General features: G+C 48.5%; 1 protein-coding gene across 1 annotated transcript in view; it reads right to left on the bottom strand.

The window, feature by feature from the left end:
* Positions 1-20,376, bottom strand: part of LOC116982198 (UDP-glucuronosyltransferase 3A1-like) — a 43,201-nt gene extending 22,825 nt beyond the window's left edge. Inside the window, exons 1-3 of the mRNA XM_033035499.1 lie at positions 20,124-20,376; positions 19,871-20,086; positions 4,984-5,082 (exon numbers count right to left, since the gene is read on the bottom strand). Coding sequence (XP_032891390.1) covers positions 4,984-5,082; positions 19,871-19,952 — 181 coding nt within the window. The 5' untranslated portion in view covers positions 19,953-20,086; positions 20,124-20,376. The remainder of the gene's footprint in view (positions 1-4,983; positions 5,083-19,870; positions 20,087-20,123) is intronic.
* Between the last annotated feature and the right edge of the window lie 598 nt (positions 20,377-20,974).

Genomic DNA, 20,974 nt, shown 5'->3' with positions numbered 1-20,974 from the left:
GTATTATGGTGGTGTTTTGTTTTATTGTATTGTTAATACTATTTTAATATGTGAATAAATATTTTTGATTTAAAAAAAAAAAAAGACCACCTCCAGTGAATCCAACTCCACCACCAGGACGGAGCCAGCCTTCCTGATGAGTTTGTTGATCCTATTGGTGTCCGCAGCCTTCGCCCTGCTGCCCCAGCACACGGCAGTGAAGAAGATGGCTCTGGCTACCACCGATTGGTAGAACATCTGCAGCATCTTACTGCAGATGTTGAAGGAGAGGAGCCTTCTCAAAAAGTATCCAAATCTTTGCAAATCCCCAATCCTTTCCTTTCGTCACTTTAATTTCATGTTTCATGTATCTTGTGTTTTTATGACTGTCGGCAGATCAAGTTCCCTCCTGGGATAAATAAAGTTTTATAGTATCGTATCGTGTCGAAGGACCATTCAGAAACCCTGATAACAGAGGTGAGGAAACTTTCCCCCCCCCGAGTCCAGCTTGATAATAATACTTGGCGTAAAACTTGGTGTAATAATCGACGGGGGGAGTGGACCGCTGGAGGCCCTGCAGCAGCCTGGGGCTTGACTGGACCGGGCACCGCTCCAAGAGGCCGAGCACCTGGATCGTACTCAGCCTGCAGCGGTGGAGCAGCAACGGATGAGATCAAGGCTACGCTTGGCCAGGCCGACCCTGCAACACCACCAGGACAACGGACCTTCATGGTCAGGTCAACATCCCTGCACTTACAAACTGGGACTGGAGAATTGTGTCACACTGGTGACTCTGTACTACTGCTACACACTTATATTGTATCTGAGATGTTTTTCTAATATGTGCCTATGTTATAGTGATACTGGGGTCAAAGAAAGAGAGTTCACGTCGCGGCCCTGTTTCCACCAATCTTTCCACAACCACGCACAAGAAGCACAAGACAGACACCATTGAATGCAGATGCAGATGCAGAGAAGTGTGTTCAGCTCTGGCTGAACAACTTCTAATCTTGTGTGTGGACTCAATAAGAAGATAGTGATACTTGTACTGAACTGTATACAGAAATGAATTTCACTGTGCCTCAGTACATGTGACATAAAAAGTAAGTAAGTAAGTAAGTAAACTTTATTTATATAGCACATTTTAAGTCAATTTGCATTGACCCCAAAGTGCTTCACATAATTTAAATAATAAGTTCCATTGCAAACCATAGAAAAAGGTTTAAAATAAAATGAATAAAAATGGACACAACATATTACAGAGTTCAACACAAACATCCCCCCACAGCAGAATCAAAACATTTCCACTGTGGGGGAAAGGCACCAGAAAGTTAAGTCCACTTCCTCTGTGAAACACCCGAGGTCAGGGCCCATCTGTGGCCGTGCAGCTAGTCCGATGATTTTCAGGGCCCTCTTGCCATAAAGGTGAAACATCGGCGTCGGGTGAAACATTCCTCAGCGGCTTGGAAAGGTCTGGAGCGGCTGTCCCCTCCCCGGAGACCGGAGACCGCGGCACTCGTAGTCCTCTGGCCGCGCCGGCTGGAGCTCCGACCCCAGCGAACTCGATCCCTGGCTCTGCGGTGCTCCAAATCCAGCGCCGCCCGCGGCCGAACGCCCGCAGCCACAGCTCCGCGATGTTGGAAGTCGGCGGCCAAAGCGCTCCGGAGCTTACCGCACGGCGACCCGGCAGGCATCGCCCGCTCCTTGTTGGTATCCCAGCGTTGCGCCACCGCCGCCGAAGCTGTAGTCCCAGCCGGTCCCGGCAGGAAAACGCCGCTCCACTTTCGGTGGTAGGCCGCGAGGACGGGGCGAAGAAACAGCACGGAGGGATGCTGCCTCTCCGACCAGGTAGGGGACTAAGAATAAAGTTTCCCCTTTCCCCACCCCCACCCCCCACATAGAAGACCTCCACTAACATAAAATAAAATAAAGAAAGGTGTAGAGGCGGACTGCGGGCAGGCTGCCATACACAGACGGCGCCCACTCCCGCACATCCGCCATCATAGGTTGTAGTAGGTTATCGCCATTTAACCATTGAAGAACACGGTGGCACAGCGGTAGAGTTGCTGCCTTACAGCACCGGAGACTGGGATTGATCCTGACTACGGGTGCTGTCTGTACGGAGTTTGTACGTTCTACCTGTGAATGCGTGGGGTTTTCACAGAGATTTTCGGTTTCCTCCCACACTCCAAAGACGTCAAGGTTAGTAGATTATTTGGCTTGGGTTTGTATCCTTGATATAAGTGTAAATTCTCCCTAGAGTGTGTAGGCTTGTCTTAATGTGTGGGGATCGCTGGTCAGTGCGGACTTGGTGGGCCGATGGGCCTGTTTCCACACTGTATCTCTAAACTAAACTAAACATTAGCTTTCCCTTCACTTCAACTTGCAACTCCCACCAACTTCTACAGATGCGCCGTTGAAAGCATTTTATCGGGATGCATCACATAGAAACATAGAAAATAGGTATAGGAGGAGGCCATTCGGCCCTTCGAGCCAGCACCGCCATTCATTGCGATCATGGCTGATCGTCCCCTATCAATAACCTGTGCCTGCCTTCTCCCCATATCCCTTGACTCTACTAGCCCCTAGAGCTCTATCTAACTCTCTCTTAAATCCATCCAGTGATTTGGCCTCCACTGCCCTCTGTGGCAGGGAATTCCATAAATTCACAACCTTCTGGGTGAAAAAGTTTTTTCTCACCTCGGTCTTAAATTACCTCTCCTTTATTCGAAGGCTGTGGCCCCTGGTTCTGGACTCGCCCAACATTGGGAACATTTTTCCTGCATCCAGCTTGCCCAGTCCTTTTATAATTTTATATGTTTCTATAAGATATCCCCTCATCCTTCTGAACTCCAGTGAATACAAGCCTAGTCTTTTCAATCTTTCCTCATATGACAGTCCCGCCATCCCAGGGATCAATCTCGTGAACCTACGCTGCACTGCCTCAATCACAAGGATGTCCTTCCTCAAATTAGGAGACCAAAACTGTACAACACTCCAGATGTGGTCTCACCAGAGCCCTATATGACTGCAGAAGAACCTCTTTACTCCTATACTGAAATCCTCTTGTAATGAAGGCCAACATTCCATTAGCTTCCTTCAATTCCTGTTGTACCTGAAAGCCAACTTTCAGTGACCAGTGTACTAGGATGCCCAGGCCTCGCTGCACCTCCCCCTTACCTAACCTAACCCAATTGAGATAATAATCTGCCCCCTTGTTTTTGCCGCCAAAGTGGATAACCTCACATTTATCAATATTATGCAGCATCTTTCACTCTTTTTTTTATTTTTAGTCCGTTTTAGTGTTTTGTTTTTGGAGCTCTAGTCTTTTTTATGTGGGGGGGTGGGGGGAAACTACTTTTCAGGGCCCCTACCTGGTCGGAGAGGCAGCTTTTCTCCGGGCTGCATTTTCAACCCGTCCTCGCGGCCTACCAGCGGGCCTGGAGCGGCGTTTCCTGAGGGGACCGCCCAGTACCTCGGCTTTGGCGGCGGCGGCACAGCGCTGGAGCGCTATTGCGGAGCGGGCGATGCCTTGCCCGGGTCGCCGCGCTGGAGCTCCGGTGAGCTGAAGACCGCCGAGAAAAACATAGCGGAGCTGTGGGTCTGTGGAGCGGCCAGCCACGGGCGGCGGCGCTGACTTTAACAACGGGAGCCTGGGATCTCTCGCTGAGATCACCAGTGGCAAAGCTCCATCCGGAGCGGCCCTGTTGGCTTCGGAAGCCGCGGTCTCCAGTACGGTAGCGGCCGTTCCAGGGTTCCCAAGCCGCTGAGAGGACTCTCCCGACGCCGGAGCACCATCACCCGGCAAGAATTGAATTGAATTGAATCCTTTATTTGTCATTCAGACCTTTCGGTCTGAACGAAATGTTGTTGCCTGCAGCCATAGATGTAATAATAACAACACACAATAAACACAAATTAACATCCACCACAGTGAATTCACCAAGCACCTCCTCACTGTGATGGAGGCAAAAGTCTTAGAGTTACTGTCTCTTCCCTCCTCTTCTCCCTCTGCGCCGAGACGATACACCACCGGGCGATGGTAAGTCAGTCCCGCGGTTCAAGCTCCGCGGCCCGGGGGTGGTCGAAGCTGCCGCCCTCCTGTCCAGCGGACGCAGCTGTTGCAACGGGTGCTCCGGAAAACAGGCACCAGCCTGTGACCTGCGAGCTCCCGACATTGTCCTCCACTGGCCCGCGGCCGAGCCCCGGATCCAGGTCGCCGCCGCCAGAACGCCGCCTCAGCCACCGGAGCACCGTCCTGGAACGGCCTGGAACATCGGGCCTCCGTAAAGGCAACTGTGGAGGCCTCAATAGGCCCGACTATGGGTGAACTGGGGTTGGGGACTGGACATTGTGCCTTCCCTCATGGTGGAAACCATTGTGGGGGGATGTTTTCATGTTTAAATCTCTTTATTACTGTTATGTCTGTATTCTTTCTTTATGTGCTGCATTGGCAAGAAGCATTTCACTGCACCTAGGTGTATGTGACCAATAAAATAACCTTTGAACCTTTGATCTGCCATGCATCTGCCCACTCACTCAACCTGTCCAGGTCACACTGCAATCTCCTAACATCCTCTTCACAGTTCACACTGCCACCCAGCTTTGTGTCATCCGCAAACTTGCTAGTGTTGCTCCTAATTCCCTCTTCCAAATCATTAATATATATGGTAAACAGTTGCGGCCCCATCACAGCACAAAATGCCTGAACACGGTACATGTATAGAAGTTTGAGAGCGTTGTCAGGGACATGCCGGACTTCCTAAGCCTTCTAAGGAAGTCGAGCATCGAACTTGAAAAATATCATCATTCCTTCATTGTTCTTGCAGGAGGACCGCAGTGGCTTTTGAATACGGCTCAACACTGCCCCCCCCCCCCCCCCTCCTGGACAATTGGAGAAGGGCAATAAATGCAGGCCTTGCCCGCTTCACCTACATTCTGAAAATGGAAAGATATGGCAAAAGATCACTGCACTCATGCATGTGTACAAGGCACAGAACTCACCGTCTAGAGCATAGACTACCTGATGGAAGTTCGACACGTTATGGCCCCCTCTTGCAAGGATCTTTGAGATTTCGTCCATCATAAGAGTATGACTTCCACCTGTGGACACATTCACAATCACAGGGTGCAAGGATTTAGACATTAGTCTTCATAAATATAACGCGGAACAGGCCCTTCAGCCCACCGAGTCCGCGCCGACCCCCGCACAATAACATTATCCTACACAGTAGGTATGTTACAAAACTTACCTTCAGCGGCGCTGCAATTCTGCCACTGGCCGTGTGCGCGATTTTGGCGCGTTTGAGGGGGGGGGGGGGGGGGGGGCAGGGTTAAAACAGTGTTTTTTCCCGACCTGGTCCTGAATTATATTTGTTGGAGTGCAAGATGTTGCAAAAGAATCGTTCCTACGGCCGTTCTGTGTGTTTTTAAAAAAATTTCACTCAACAAGTTAAACGCTGGAATGATTTTAAAATCAGCTTCTGCAGCCGTCAATGCCGACAACAGGGACGGATTTTATGGAGGACCAGGTAAAAGAAAGTAGTTTATTTTTATGTATAAAAGTGTTTCTTAAGATGTATTTTAAGTTGCTAAACGGTGATTTTTTCCCTCGAAGAACCGGCAGTGTATTTGCTGCCGATATGGGGGACTAAATTCACCGCACCCTGAACGTTCCAAATGGTCCCGTTCCAGAAAATCCCACTCGCAAGCTGATTTAAATGGCCATTAATTTACAGGTATTAAACATTAAATTCCTTCCTTGGCCTATAAACCCATGACAATGAGAATTAAAAATTATGTTATATTATGAATTATTGTGTGAATGTTATTTGGACACTAAGGCTATTTAAAAATGTTAATCTATTCTTAAGAAATGGATAGATGTTTAGATCTAGTAATTGAATTTTGTAATTAGCTACAATTAGGTAACTAACTAATTATATGCTTTCATTTCAAGTCATCTAAGTAAGATTGTTTCATATTTGTTTCAGAATGCTTCAATCTCCAATAGCTGATAATTTATTTCAGTTCTCTTAAATTTTAAGAAAGTTATCGGCTTTTAAATGTTCTCGATCACAGCTTTTGTGTTAAGTCAATGGAAAAGCAATAGGGAACAAGATGCCAATTTCCGAGTATGAAAATGGCCATAACTCTTTTAATACTGAAGATATGAAAGTGAATTAGGTGTCAAATTAAACTTCTTTTTATGCTTTATCTGATGGGATAAATTAAAGACTTGATTTTTAAAATCTCAAAATGTTGTAACATTGATAGAGGCAATTTTGAATTTACAGAAGCCAATTAACCAACAGGCTTGCACATCTCTGGAATGTGGGTGGAAACCGGAGCACCCGGAGAAAACCCATACGGTCACGGGGAGAACGTGCAAACTCTGTACAGACAAGCACCCATAGCCTTGATCGAACCCAGGCTTCTGGAGCTTGAACCGCGGGACTGACTTACCATCGCCCGGTGGGGTATCACCTCGGCGCAGAGGGAGAAGAGGAGGGAAGAGACAGTAACTCTAAGACTTTTGCCACCATCACAGTGAGGAGGTGCTTGGTGAACTCACTGTGGTGCATGTTAATTTGTGTTTATTGTGTGTTGTTATTGTTACATATATGGCTGCAGGCAACGGCATTTCGTTCAGACCGAAAGGTCTGAATGACAAATAAAGAATTCAATTCAATTCAATTCAATAAAGCAGCAACTCTACCGCTGCGCCACATTCACGTTCATGTTCAAGTGAACCTCGGTGTCCTTCCATTCAAATCACTGACTTGCTGGTGTATGGAGCAATTGGGAAGGCAAATGGTATGTTGCACTTCATTAGAAGGGGATGTGAGTACAGAGTAAAGGTATATCACTGTAATTATTGAGGGCCTTGCAGAGAGTTGGAGTAATGTGTACTGTACTAATTCCCACTAAAGGGCCTGTCCCACTTCGGTGATTTTTTCGGCGACAGCCGTAAAATAGGCCATCACATCACCACATGGTCGCGGGGTGACGCCTGTATTGCCGTGAGTTGTCTCATCAAGTGTCATAACGTTTTTCTTGTCGCCGCTGGGTTTTGAAATGTTCAAAACCTTTCGGCGATAGTGGGCTTGACGTTGCCTGTCTTCTCCTGTCGTGTGTGCTTTCGTAGGTTGTCGCCAGGAGACGATGGCTGTCGCAGGGTGATGACCTCGATGATTTCCATTGGCGACAACCTACGTCATCGTACGTCAACCGGCGACATTAAGGGCGTCAAGAGAAGTCTTCATTTGTCGCCGACAGGGTCGTAGCATGTCGAAGCTTGTCGCGGGTGGAGCTAGGTTGACTTTGGCTGTCGCCTGTGTGGTCGTGGGTTGTGGTAGGTGTGGTCTTAGGTGAATGGCACGAGTCGCGAGGAATCGTGTCGCTGGTTGACGTAGCTTGTCGTAGCTTGACGTCGAATAGGTGGTAGCTTGTCCCTCTACGACTATGACTGTCGCCGGCAGTCGCCTAAAAAAAAAATCACCTAAGTGGGACAGTCTCCTCAGGGTATACTTGGTGCAGAAGGATTGCAATACAGAATGTCCAAAAACTTCCTGAAGTGCTGAGTTTGCCACGTGTGAATAGATTGAGTAGACCAGGCTTCTAGCACCAAGAAAGGCCTGGATCGAATGAATATGGAGAGGATGGTTCCATTACTGGGAGAGTCCAGGACTAGAGGCCACAGCCTCACAATAAAAGGACACACCTCTAGAAAGGAGATGCGAAAAAATATCTTTAGGCAGAGGGTGGTGAATCTGTGGAATTCATTGCCACACAAGACAGTGGAGGGCAGGTCAATGGATATTTTTAAGGACAGAGATTGATAGATTCTTGATTAGTACGGGTGTCAGAGGTTATAAGGTGAAGGCAGGAAAATTGGACTTGGGAGGGAAAGATCGATCAGCCATAATTGAATGACGGAGTAGACTTGATGGGCCGAATGGCCTAATTCTGTTCCGAGAAGTTGTGAATTTGGAAAGCTGAGAGTTAATCTGACTGAAACGCAGAATTCTTTCGTGATTTGACAGGGTGAATGCAGTGACGATTTATTCCTTGGTTGAGGAATCTTGAACCGTTCTCAGAAGGAGGGGTAGACTGCTTGGTACAAAGGAAGGGACAAGAGACCAGAAGAGTGTTTAATTGTCATATGTACCATCAACGGAACAATGACATCCCCATTTGCTGCAGATTATTATCCATTGACATAACACACAGAAAATAATATATCAGAGTCGACAATATAATAAAGTAATTACCACAATGCTTAGTAGCCATAAAGGTGCAAGAAATAAAGTCTGTGGTGCAATCAAAGACACAGTGGAAGATGTAAAGATGCTGATGTTACTGTTGTACAGTGTTCAAGACCCTAATGGTTGCTGGAAAGACTATAGGCATAGGAACAGAGCTAGGCCATTCAGCCCGTCGAGTCCACACCGCCATTCAATCATGGCTGATCGACTTTTCCCTCCCAATCCCATTTTTTTGCCTTCGCCCCGTAACCTTTGACACCCGTACTAATCAAGAAACTATCAATCTCCGCATTAAAAATGCCCAATGTCTTGGCCTCCACCACCGTCTGTGGCAATGAATTCCACAGATTCACCACCCTCTGGCTATAGAAATTCATTCTCGTCTCCATTCTAAAGGAACGTGGTGGTCTCTGGGAGTGAGATGTGGTGAAATGTCTTCACTTAGATGGTGACAAATACTTGTGATCCTATACGCCGGTGGACTGTGGTGCCATGGTCATAGAGTTTACTCTAAGCAGAGGCAATTTGTTCTGCCTATTAAATCAAATAGGGTGGCATGGTGCTACACCAGTAGAGTTGCTGCCTCACATTGCCAGAGACCCGGCCGATTCTGACTACGGATGCTGTCTGTACGGAGCTTGTACGTTCTCCCTGTAACCTACGTGGGTTTCCTCTGAGATCCTCAATTTCCTCCCACACTCCATAGACATGTAGGTTTGTAGGTTAATTGGTTTTGGTATAATTGGAAATTGTCCCTATTGTGTGTAGGATAGTGTTACAGTGTGGGGATTGCTGGTCAGCCCGGACCAGATGGCTCGAAGGGCCTGTTTCTGCGCTGTATCACGAAGCTAAACTAAAAGATTTCTAGATATTAAGGGAATCAAGGGATGTTAGGGCAATGCAGGAAAATGGTGTCAGGGTAGAAGATCTGCCATGATAAATGTTGGATAAACGTTGTTGCAGGCACGAAGGACCAAGTGGCCAACTCCTGCGCCGACTTAGTTATAGATACTGCGTGGAAACAGGCTCTTCAGCTCACCAATGCCTCCACTTCCTCAGAAGGCATAGGAGGCTCGGCAGGTCAAAAAACCTTTTGATGCATTGCCCTTCATCAGTCAGAGCATTGAGTATAGAAGGCAGACACAAAATGCTGGACTACAACTCAGTGGGTCAAGCAGCATCTCTGGATAGAAGGATCTCTGGAGAGAAGCATCTTTCCAAAGATGCTGTCTGACCCACTGACTTACTCCAGCATTTTGTGTCTACCTTCGATCTAAACCAGCATCTGCAGTTCTTTCCTACACATATGGAGTATAGAAGTTGGGAGGTTATGTTGCAGTTGTATAAGACTGCATTTAGAGTATTGTGTTCAGTTAAGGGCACCATGTTATAGGAAAGATGTTGTCAAGTTGAAATGGGCACAGAGATGATTTACAAGAGCTGCCTCAACCACCTCCTCTGGCAGCTTGTTCCATACACCCACCACCCTTTGTGTGAAAGGGTTACCCCTCGGATTACTATTAAATCTTTTCCCCTTCACCTTAAACCTATGTCCTTTGGTCCTCGATTCACCTATTCTAGGCAATAGACTCTGTGCATCTACCCGATCAATTCCTCTCATGATTTTATATGTGTATATTGAATTGAACTGTTCTGTATTTATGCTTACAATACTCTGTTGTGCTGCAGCAAGCAAGAATTTCATTGTCCTATGTGGGACACATGACAATAAACTCTCTTGACTCTTGACTTGAATCAATAAGATCACCCTCTCATCCTCCTGTGCTCCAAGGAATGAAGTCCCAGTCTACTCAACCTCTCCGTACAGCTCACGCCCTCTAGTCCTGGCAATATCCTTGTAAATTTTCTCTGTTCCCTCTCCAGCTTGAGGCTTCTTAACACTTTCTTTTGTACTCACTTGGAATAGGACTAAGCCATTCGGCCCCTTCAGCCAGCTCTACCCTTTAATAAAATCATGGCCCACCTGATTACAATTTCAGCTGCAATAACTTTTCACCTCCTTGCCTATCAAATATGAGCACACCTCTAGACTATGTCCCACACTCTGGACTTTGTATAGCTTGCACTAAGAACAACTGCTTGCAATGTTATGGCCTGGTTACCCAGTATAACTAATAGTTTATTGTTATTTTAATTTGGTTCAGAGATTGGTTTGACTGCCCCGAACGTGGGAGATGAAAGAAGGAAGATTAGACTTTATTCCCTTCCATCACAGTGAGGAATGTGGGGAATCCACTGTGGTGGATGTTTATGTTAACTTTTATGTAGTTGTGTGTCTTGTTGCTTTTTTTAGTATGGCTGTATGGTAAATCGAGTTTCACTGTACCTTAATTGGTACACATGACAATAAAATACCTTTGCGATATGGCATGAAACAGGCCCTTTGGCCCACTGAGTCCGCGCCGGTCAGCGATCACCCTGTACACTAGCACCATCCCACACATGCTCGGGACAATTTACAATCTTTACCCAAGCCAATTAATCTACAAACCTTTATGTCTTTGGAGTGTGGGAGGAAACCATAGCACCCGGGGAAAACCCATGCAGGTCACGGGGAGAACGAACAAGCTCCGTACAGACAAGCACCTGTAGTCGGGATCGAACCCTGGGTCTCTGGCGCTGTAAGGCAGCAACTCTACCGCTGCGCCATCAAGCTGCCCCAGTGTATCTATGTGTTGTTGCGTTAATCAGTCTGTAAAGGCACATCAAGTAACATGTTGTGTTCCTGGTGCATCTGCCAGTGAAACATTCTTGACCCAACACACTGCCTCCAGCACCTCTACAATGCTGGACAGCCAAACAGTCTGTGACATTTTGGGATGCAGGGCCTGTTCAGTTTAGTTTAGCTTTGAGACACAAACCTAGAAACAGGCCCTTCGGCCCACCGGATCTGCGCCGGCCAACAATCACCCGTACACCAGCGCTATCCCGCACACTAGGCACAATTTACAGAAGCCAATTAACCTGCAATCCTGCACGTCTTTGGAGTCCGAGAGGAAACCGGAGCACCCGGAGATAACCCATGCGGTCACAGGGAGAACGTACAAACTCCGTAAAGACAGCACCCGTAGTCAGGGTCACTGGCGCTGTAAGACAGCAGCTCTACCACAGTGCCGCCCTTCCTCCGAGTTCCTCCAGCTTTGCTTGCCTACCTACTCTTCACTGAATGTTTACAGTTTAGCTTTTGTTGCGTGCAGTCAGCGGAAAGACAATACATGATTACAATAGAGCCATTCACAGTGTATAGATACATAATAAGGTATTAACGTTTAGTGCAAGGTAAAGTCAGCAAAGGCTGATCAAGGATAGTCCAAGGGTCACCAATGAGGTAGATAGTCGTTCTGGACCTCATTGGTGAACGAGCTGCCAGAGGTGGTCGTTCGTCATTAGGGAGACCACTCATTCTAGATATTAGAGTCAAAGAGTGATACAGTGTGGAAACTGGCCCTTCGGCCCAACCTGCCCACACTGGCCAACAATGTCCCAGCTACCCTAGTCCCACTTGCCTGCGCTTGGTCCATAACCCTCCAAACCTGTCCTATCCATGTACCTGCCCAACTGTTTCTTAAACGATGGGATAGTTTCAGCCTCAACTACCTCCTCTGGCAGCTTGTTCCATACACCCACCACCCTCTGTGTGAAAAAGTTACCTCTCGGATTCTTACCAGCTCTTATGGATAGCGGAGTTAAGGGATATGGAGAGAAGTAGAAACTTACAAAACTTATAGAAATTTACAAATTCTTAAGGGGTTGGACAGGCTAGATGCAGGAAGATTGTTCCCGATGTTGGGGAAGTCCAGGACAAGGGGTCACAGTTTAAGGATAAAGGAGAAATCCTTTAGGACCGAGATGAGAATAAACATTTTTCACACAGAGAGTGGTGAATCTCTGGAATTCTCTGTCACAGAATGTAGTTGAGGCCAGTTCATTGGCTATATTTAAGAGGGAGTTAGATGTGGCCCTTGTGGCTAAAGGGATCAGGGGGTATGGAGAGAAGGCAGGTACAGGATACTGAGTTGGATGATCAGCCATATTGAATGGCGGTGCAGTCTTGAAGGGCCGAATGGCCTACTCCTGCACCTATTTTCTATGTTTCTATGTAGGCAGGAACGAGGTACTGATTGTGGATGATCAGCCGTTGTGGAATTAAGAATAAAACAAGATCACAAATAATAAAAAGAACTAACCATTCAATTTTATATTATTGGGCTGGAAGCTTAGCTGACAGTGAAAAGGCTGCGTGTTATCAGTGCTAAGAAGCTGTTTGCTGAGAGCATGTATTGCAGTGCTTTATCAGTGCTAAGGAGCTGTTGATGACGCATGCATATTGCTGCTAACTGCTTTCGGTGGTATGGTGTTGCTTACTAAGCACAAACTAACTGTCGGTGCTGGGGAACTGTTCACACACCTCACGTACTGCTGCTATCAGCGGCATACGAGTTGGGGTCTCCGTACTACTAGTGTTGTGTAGGACGCATCCTGCCTGTAACTGAGTAACACCCAGACCGCAGGATGATTCAGTAATATGATAAACAAATTGTACAAGTTGTACAAGTTGCATGTCCTCGATAACAAATGGCGGACTGCAGGAGTGGGGCGCCGTTATTTTTTGTCCAGTTTTAAAACAAAATGTTAGTTTGAGGTCTTCTTTTATGTGGGGGGTGGGGGAGGGGAAGGGGGAAACTTTATTTATTTGTCCCCAACCTGGTCGGAGAGGCGGCTTCCCTCCGAGCTGCTTCTTCGCCCCTTCCTCGCGGCCTACCATCGGACTGGAGCGGCGTTTCCTGTCGGGATCGGCCGGGACTACAGCTTCGGCGGCGGCGGCACAGCGCTGGGACACCATCATGCAGCGGGCGATGCCTTACCGGGTCGCCGTGCGGTAAGCTCCGGAGTGCTGTGACCGCCGACTCCAACATCCGAGAAGCTGCGGAGCGTCCAGCCGCGGGCGGGCGGCGCTGGATTTAGAACACCGCGGAGCCTGGGATCTCTTGCCGAGATCGCCAGAGTCGGAGCTCCGGCCTGTCGACTTTGGGAGCCGCGGTCTCCGGGGAGGGAGCAGCCGCTCAAGACATTCCAAGCCGCCGAGGAGTGTTCACCCGACGCCGGAGTTCCAGCTTTCCAGCAAGAGGGCCTGAAAACATTGGACGCTGCGGAGGGCACAAATAGGCCCCGACCTCGGGTGATTCACAGAGGAAGAGGACTTAACTTTTTGAATCCTTTCCCCACAGTGGAACATTTTGATTCTGTTGTGGGGGGACGTTTGTGTTGAATTCTATAATGTGTTGTGTCCATTTTTCTTATTTTTAATTTTTTCTATGGATGTACGGAAACTTAGTTATTTCTTTTATGCAAAGCACTTTGGTTTCAACCCGAGTTGATTTAAACTTGCTATATAAATAAAACTTATTTACTTACATACATAAATTGTATTTATCAATTCAGGTGATTGGATGATGCCAATGAGCTGCTGTCTAATGACAATGCTGATAGGATAAGTATGTGTCGTACCATATTGTAATATTGTATACGGATGCTTAATGACTATATAATCTTTGCATTTCTGTACTGGAGCTGCTGGGTCTGTGTGGCGAATACCAAGAACTCTGCAGCGCTGTAATAGAATTATTAAGTTGTAACAAGTGTTTGTGTCTAGTTTTATTAAACTAAAGATTGACTTAAAAGAATCCAATTCGTGACCGTGATCACACTGAATGGCGGTGCTGGCTCGAAGGGCTGAATGGCCTACTCCTGCACCTATTGTCTATTGTCTATTAAATGTTTTCCCCTTCACCTTGAACCTATGTACTCTGGTCCTCAATTCCCCTACTCTGGGTAAAAGACTCTGTGCTTCTACTCAATCTATTCCTCTCATAATTTGGTCTAGAATGATTGTCAGCAGAGACTCGCTGGGCCGAAGGGCCTCGTACCGTGGCGTCCACCTGTCCTGTGGAAAGGTCTGGATAGGTCACACATGAAGTGAGTGGCCGTTTGTTCGGCCTACTTTGTGAGGCTTACGTTCAAAGTGGAGGGGAAACATGTCCTTTTCCACACTAACAAAGGCAGAATATAAAGTGCTGGAGGAACTCAGTGGGTCAGGCAGCAACTATGGAGGGAATGGCCAGATGAGGTTTCTGGCAGGGCCCCTTCTTCACACCTTCATGACCCGAAACATTGCTTGTCCATTTCTCCAGTGTGGGGGTTATTAAATTTGGGGATTTATGTTTATTATATATTATCTACTCTTTACTTAGCGGATGGTGGGTACATGAGACGAGCTTCCAGAGTCAGAGAGTGTGGAAAAACGCCCTTCGGCCCAACTTGCCCACACCAGCAACATGTCCCATCTACACTAGTCCCACCTGCCTATGTTTGCTCCATATCCCTCTAAACGGTCCTATCTAAGTACCTGTCTAACTGTTTCTTAAACATTGCGATAGTCCCTGCATCAACTACCTCCTCTGGCAGCTCATCCATATATCCACCACTCTTTGTGTGAAAATGTGATCCCTCAGGTTCCTATTAAATCTTTCCCCCCCTCACCTTAAACCTATGCCTGCTGGTTCTCTATTCACCTACTCTGGGCAAGAGACTCTGCATCTACCCGATCTATTCCTCTCATGATTTTAAACACCTCTATACGAGAGGAGGTACAGTAGTTTTGGCAGGTGCTATAAAAACTTCTACAAGACACTTGGGAAGGTACATGGATAGGAAATGTTGAGAGGGATTTGGCTGAATGTTGGCAAATTACACTAGCTTAGATGAGGCATCTTGGTCAATATGGACATGTTGGGATGAAGGGCCTGTTTCCGAGCCGTATGACTCTATCTAAGTGCAGGAAGGAACTGCATATGCTGGTTAGACAATAGGTGCAGGAGTAGGCCATTTGGCCCTTCGAGCCAGCACCGCCATTCAATGTGATCATGGCTGAACATCCCCAATCAGTACCCCGTTCCTGCCTTCTCCCCATATCCCCTGACTCCGCTATTTTTAAGAGCCCTATCTAGCTCTCTCTTGAAAGCATCCAGAAAATTGACCTCCACTGCCTTCTGAGGCAGAGAATTCCACAGACTCACAACTCTCTGTGTGATAAAGTGTTTCCTCGTCTCCGTTCTAATTGGCCGACCCCTTATTCTTAAACTCTGTGTGTGGCCCCTGGTTCTGGACTCCCCCAACATCGGGAACATGTTTCCTGCCTCTAGCGTGTCCAAACACTTAACAATCTTATATGTTTCAATAAGATCTTCTCTCATCCTTCTAAATTATAGAGTGTACATGCCCAGCTGCTCCATTCGCTCAGCATATGCGAGTCGGGAGAATCCGGTGGCTGTCTGCATGCGGACGACCTGGCCAGGCAGTAGTGGTGAGAGCGGGCGGCAGGACTTGTCGTGAGAGCGGCGCTGTATTTCATGCCTTTGAGCAATCCGTTGCTGGACGGCAGCAGGCTGGAGGACCTTGGGCACTAGGGATTGCTGGGCGATCGGCATCGGTGGGCAAAGAACGCGGGACATCAGACGTTGGGCATGGGATCGCATGGTAGTGTCCCTGGAAATGTTACGAAGGTTTAACAGACCCTGGTAGAAGTCACCGTTGGAGAGACGAGACTGCTCGAGCAAATTCTTGGCACTGCGGACAGCACGTTCGGCCAGGCCATTGCTCTGCGGGTATTCAGGGCTGCTGGTGTAGTGAGTGAAGTTCCACTTCACAGCGAAAGCTTTGAATTCTGCACTGGTGAACTGACGGCCGTTGTCGGTCTGTAAGCGGACCGGGGACCAAAAAGTGGCGAAGAGTCGGCGCAGCTTACTAATGACCATTTCAGAGGTGATAGCAGGGAGAAGGTCCACCTCGAACCAGTTCGAGTAGGAGTCGACCAACACTAGGTATTGCTTTCCACGCCATTTGAATATGTCAGCAGCCAGCGATGACCAGGGCATAGCAGGGGCGGGCTGCTGCAGAAGTGGCTGGCGCTGCTGATGTGGGGCAAGAGTGTTACAATCAGGACAGGAGGCTACTCGGGCCTTAATGTACTTTGCCATGCCGGGCCAATAGTATTGTTCTTGGGCATGTGAGACAGTGGCATCGGCTCCGGGATGCCCCATGTGGGCAGCATTGTAGTACAAGTCGTACAGGGAGGCAGGGACGACCACCTTGTGACCCTTGATGATGATCCCGTCCCGGAGCACTAGTTCATCGTGAACCAGAAAGAAAGGGTAGACACCAGCAGGCAGCGAGGTTCGTTTGCTTGGCCACCCCCGCTGGATGACAGCAGCGAGCTGTTGCAGGTCTAGGTCGTTGGCGGTGTGCTCAACCAGGCACTGCAGCTGCTTAGAGGGAACAAAGTTGGCATTGAGTACCTGCAGATCCTCCTGTTCGTAGGGCTGTCTGTCACAGGAGGACCGGGGGGCCCTGGACAGCGCGTCGGCCACATGCATCTCAGTGCCCCTCTTGTAAACGATCTGAAAGTCGAACCGCTGGAGTTGTAGCATCATTCGCTGTAGCCTGGCTGGAGCGATGTGGATGGGTTTATTGAGGATTGTCACCAAGGGTTGGTGATCCGTCTCGACGGTGAACTTGGTACCGAAAAGGAAGTCCTTGAACTTGGAGCAGGCGAACACAACCACAAGAAGCTCCTTCTCGATTTGTGCATAGCGCTGCTCAGTGTCCGTCATGGTTCGCGAGGCATAAGAAACGGGCTGCAGCGAGCCATCATCATAGAGCTGCAGGCAGGCAGCACCTAGTCCGAAACGGGAAGCAGCACACGTTACCACAATTGGATGCTGCAGGTCGAAAAACTTGAGAGTCGGCGTGGTGATCAGCTTTGTTTTGAGGAAGTCGAAAGCCTGCTGGTGTTGGGGAAACCAGGACCAGGCAATGTTTTTTTCGTCAGTTGCCTCAGGGGTGCGCCCAACTCGCTGAGATCGGGGATAAACTTCCCCAGATAGTTGACCATGCCCAGGAAACGCTGCAGGCTGGCAACATCTGTCGGGGCAGGCAGCTCGGAGATAGCGTTGGTCTTCTGCGGATCAGGTTTCAGCCCATGGGCCGTGAAGATGTGGCCAACATAGGGTACTTCAGCTACACGGAAACTGCACTTTGACGGGTTAAGCTTTAAGTTGATCTGGCGAGCGCGGTCTAGAATCCGTCGGAGATGGTGGTCATGCTCAGCAGCATCTTTCCCATAGACCAGGATATCATCCACATTAATGGCACACGGCAGACCAGCAAACAGTTGCTCCATGGAGCGTTGAAACACTTCGCTAGCGGAGTTTCTGCCGAATGGCATCCACAAAAATTTGAACCTTCCGAAGGGGGTGCCAAAAGTGGTTAAGTCTGAGGAGCGTTTGTCTAGGGGTATTTGCCAGAACGAGCTCCTGGCATCGAGAACAGAGAACACCGTGGCCTGACCGACCTGGGCAGCAACATCTTCTACAGTCCTCATAGGGTAGTGGGGACGTTTTATTGCCAGATTCAAATCTTTGGGGTTTATGCACACCCATATTTCGTTCTTACCCATCTTCATGGTGGCGACCATGGTGGAGACCCACTCGGTGGGATTGCTGACGGCTGCAAGCACCCCCATGTCAACCATGTTCTTCAGCATGGCCTCGACCTTGCCCTTCATGGCAAACGACACCCTGTGTGGAGCACGGACCACTGGTACGACCGATGGGTCAGTTGCGATCTTGTATACAAGGGGCAGCTTCCCCAGCTTATCATCGAAGAGGTCAGGGTACTCGGAGAGTGGATTCAGCATCACCCGCACTTCGTGGACCGTACGGTCGAAAGACACCAGCCCGAGATCCTGACATGCCTGATTGCTCAACAGAGTCACACAGTCACAGTCAAGAATGAAAAACGACAGGTCACGGGATGATTTCTGCAGCACACAGTGGAAGGTGGCCCTCGCCACAGGTGTTAGCTCCTCTCCCACATAAGCACGCAATATGGAGCGATCAGCAGTCAACAGCTCATTATTTATTATCTGTTTGAATAGGGATGTTGACATAACATTCACCTTCGTCCCCCGTGTCGAGTTTAGCACTGAAGGACTTGTTGTTGACAGTAATGAGTACAGAAGGATCGGGGAGGCGAGATCGGCCATGAAGGAGAGTGTAAACACTGGCATCTCCCATGGAACAGCTGGGCTCAGAGTCGAGGGCAGTGTCAACAGAAGACTGGGAATCAAAATCGTTATCAGCTTGCTGAAGGTTGTTTAAAACTTGTCCGGGAGCTGGAGGAACGTTCCCACGGGAGCGACAGGCAGCTGAGAAATGGTTCATCTTCTTACAGAAATTGCAAGCTTTGCCAAATGCTGGGCACTGCGACTGCATAGAGTGGACATAATTGCAGTTGGGGCACTTCTTGACAAGCGGGACCCGAGGGGCACAAATCGGCCGCGGCGTAGGGCGAAAGTTGCCTTGTTTGCGACGGGACATAGCAACACCAGTCAGATTAATAGCCCGATTGTCAGATCCCCTCTGCCCATGTGGCGGGGCAACTACTTCAGCTATGCGGCATGCATGCATTGCCTGAGTCAGGGTGAGGTCTGGTCTTTGCAGCAGATCTGCACGTAGCTTCTGATCTAGCATGCCGGTGACAAGGATATCTCTGGTGAGCTGATCACGCATGGTCTCGAAACGGCACCGCTGAGCAAGGTAGCGCAGGTCAGCGATAAAACATTCAACAGGCTCATCAGGCTGCTGTTTCCGCGTGAAAAATCTAGCCCGCTCCAATATACGGTTGGAGGGCAAGTCACAAATCTCCGCAAACTTGCGTAAGAGACATACCGGGTCATTTGCAGATTCCGCCGGCTCGACGACCTGGTCGTTGTCATCCAGGACCGCTGGATTGTAAGTGAAAGCCTGAGCACGCTTCATAGCATCGGGACCGGCAAGGTTCAGCAGGAGCGAGGCTTTGACCGCATCAGGGTCATTTCGGTGCACGATGTTGATGAAGTGGTTGTAGTCCATCACGAAAGTAGCCCAGCATTCCGCAATGTCAGCGTCAAAGACAAGGGGAGAGGGCTTTTGGCACGAGAATGCCATGGTAAATAGGGAATTAAACACTAGTTGGACTAGGGACAAATAAAACCCGATAAACAGGATGCGAGCGTTTAACTTCTGACACCATGTAAAGGTAGGGAGTTTGACACACTGTAACCTTTACTGAGTCTTTAATTAAGGCACATGTTACACACGTCCCAGTACTGACTGCATCTAGTCTTCAGGCGTACTGGAACAAACAGTGAGGAACAAGGGGAGGATATCACAGTTATACTGAGATGACTGGGCGTGGTTAGTGGTATTGAGGTAGCTACATTATAGGTTGCATGCATAAACCATCTACATTTGTTATGTCTGTATTCATATTCTTTATGTGCTGCATTGGCAAGAAGCATTTCACTTCACCTAGGTGTTTGTGACCAATAAAATAACCTTTGACCTTTTGAACCTTGTGAGCTACTCATGTACTACTATTCCGCTCTTGCATTGATTACTCATTATAATGCAACGATTCGGATTCCGGACACACATTTATACATTGCTGCAGCCCATCTACATTTGGAAAAGTAAAATAGGGAGAGGGAAAAAAAAACTTCTTACCCATCAGGGCCACGGTTAACAGTTTTGCACAGTGTGCAACGGACGCACAAGTTAACAGAAGCAGAAAAGCTGACTTTGCCATTCTATACTTGCAGGAAGTAGTCTTTACAAACTTCAGATGGACACTAAAGACTGGAGTGCTGTCTGTCTTCACACTGAAGACGGTGCCGCGACCCGAAAAGTCACCTGTTCCTTCTCTCCAGAAATGCTGCTGCCCAAAGATCTTATAGCATATATAATCTTTGCTGCTGCCTGTCCCGCTGAGTTACTCCAGCTTTTTTTGGCGTCTAGCTTCTTTTTAAACCAGCATCTGCAGTTCCTTCCTGCACTTGCAAACTTCAGCTCGCCTGCCTTCACCAGAGTCGACCAGTGTCCCTCTCTGGACGGGGCGCTGGGATTAGCTTGTCACCGCAGTGATTACATGGAGGAGAAACCCCAGCGACCGCAATCCAGAGACGGGGGCCACTGGTGTTGACGGGACAGCTCTTCCGCAATCGCTCCGTACAACCCGGCTGCACATTGGCGGAACTCCGCCTCCACCCTCCCACTGGGAGAGGGAGGAAGCCCAAGGCGGAGTTTTATTTTAAACCTTTATCACATTTATCTCCAGCCACAACTCCTCAGCAGTTGCGCCTAAAGTTTACAGCAAGATAGACACAGAATGCTGGAGTAACTCAGCGGGACAGGCAGCAGCATCTCTGGAGAGACCCTTCCAGCAGTTTGTTGTTTTCCTCTTTTATTAGAAACGTTTGAAAAGTTTCACATTCCCGTTGTGACGCCCCTGACCCCCCCCTCGGCCTCCCACCTACCCTCACCCCTCGCCCCCCTCCCGCACTCACTCCACCCCCATCCACTATTAGCGGCTCTCCGGCGGGGTAACCATTCCCTCCTGGCCATTGGGTTCCCATTGTGCAGCTGACGGGCACGGCAAGTGGAAAAGGGATGTATTAAAGCTTAAAATGTGAATAACTCTTATACTATAACGACAATTTAAATGTTAAAGAGGAGATTTATTCAGTCCATTCTTTCTTGTTGCGTCTCTTGTTGCGTTCTGCAGCCGGGGGAGGTGGTCGGCTTCAGGCGGTGGCCAGTGGGAGTGGGGGG

The sequence above is a fragment of the Amblyraja radiata genome, chromosome 1 (assembly GCF_010909765.2).
Source record: "Amblyraja radiata isolate CabotCenter1 chromosome 1, sAmbRad1.1.pri, whole genome shotgun sequence".
NCBI lineage: Eukaryota > Metazoa > Chordata > Chondrichthyes > Rajiformes > Rajidae > Amblyraja > Amblyraja radiata.
Note: the sequence above shows the minus strand (reverse complement) of the source record. Positions and strands in the feature narration are given on the sequence as shown.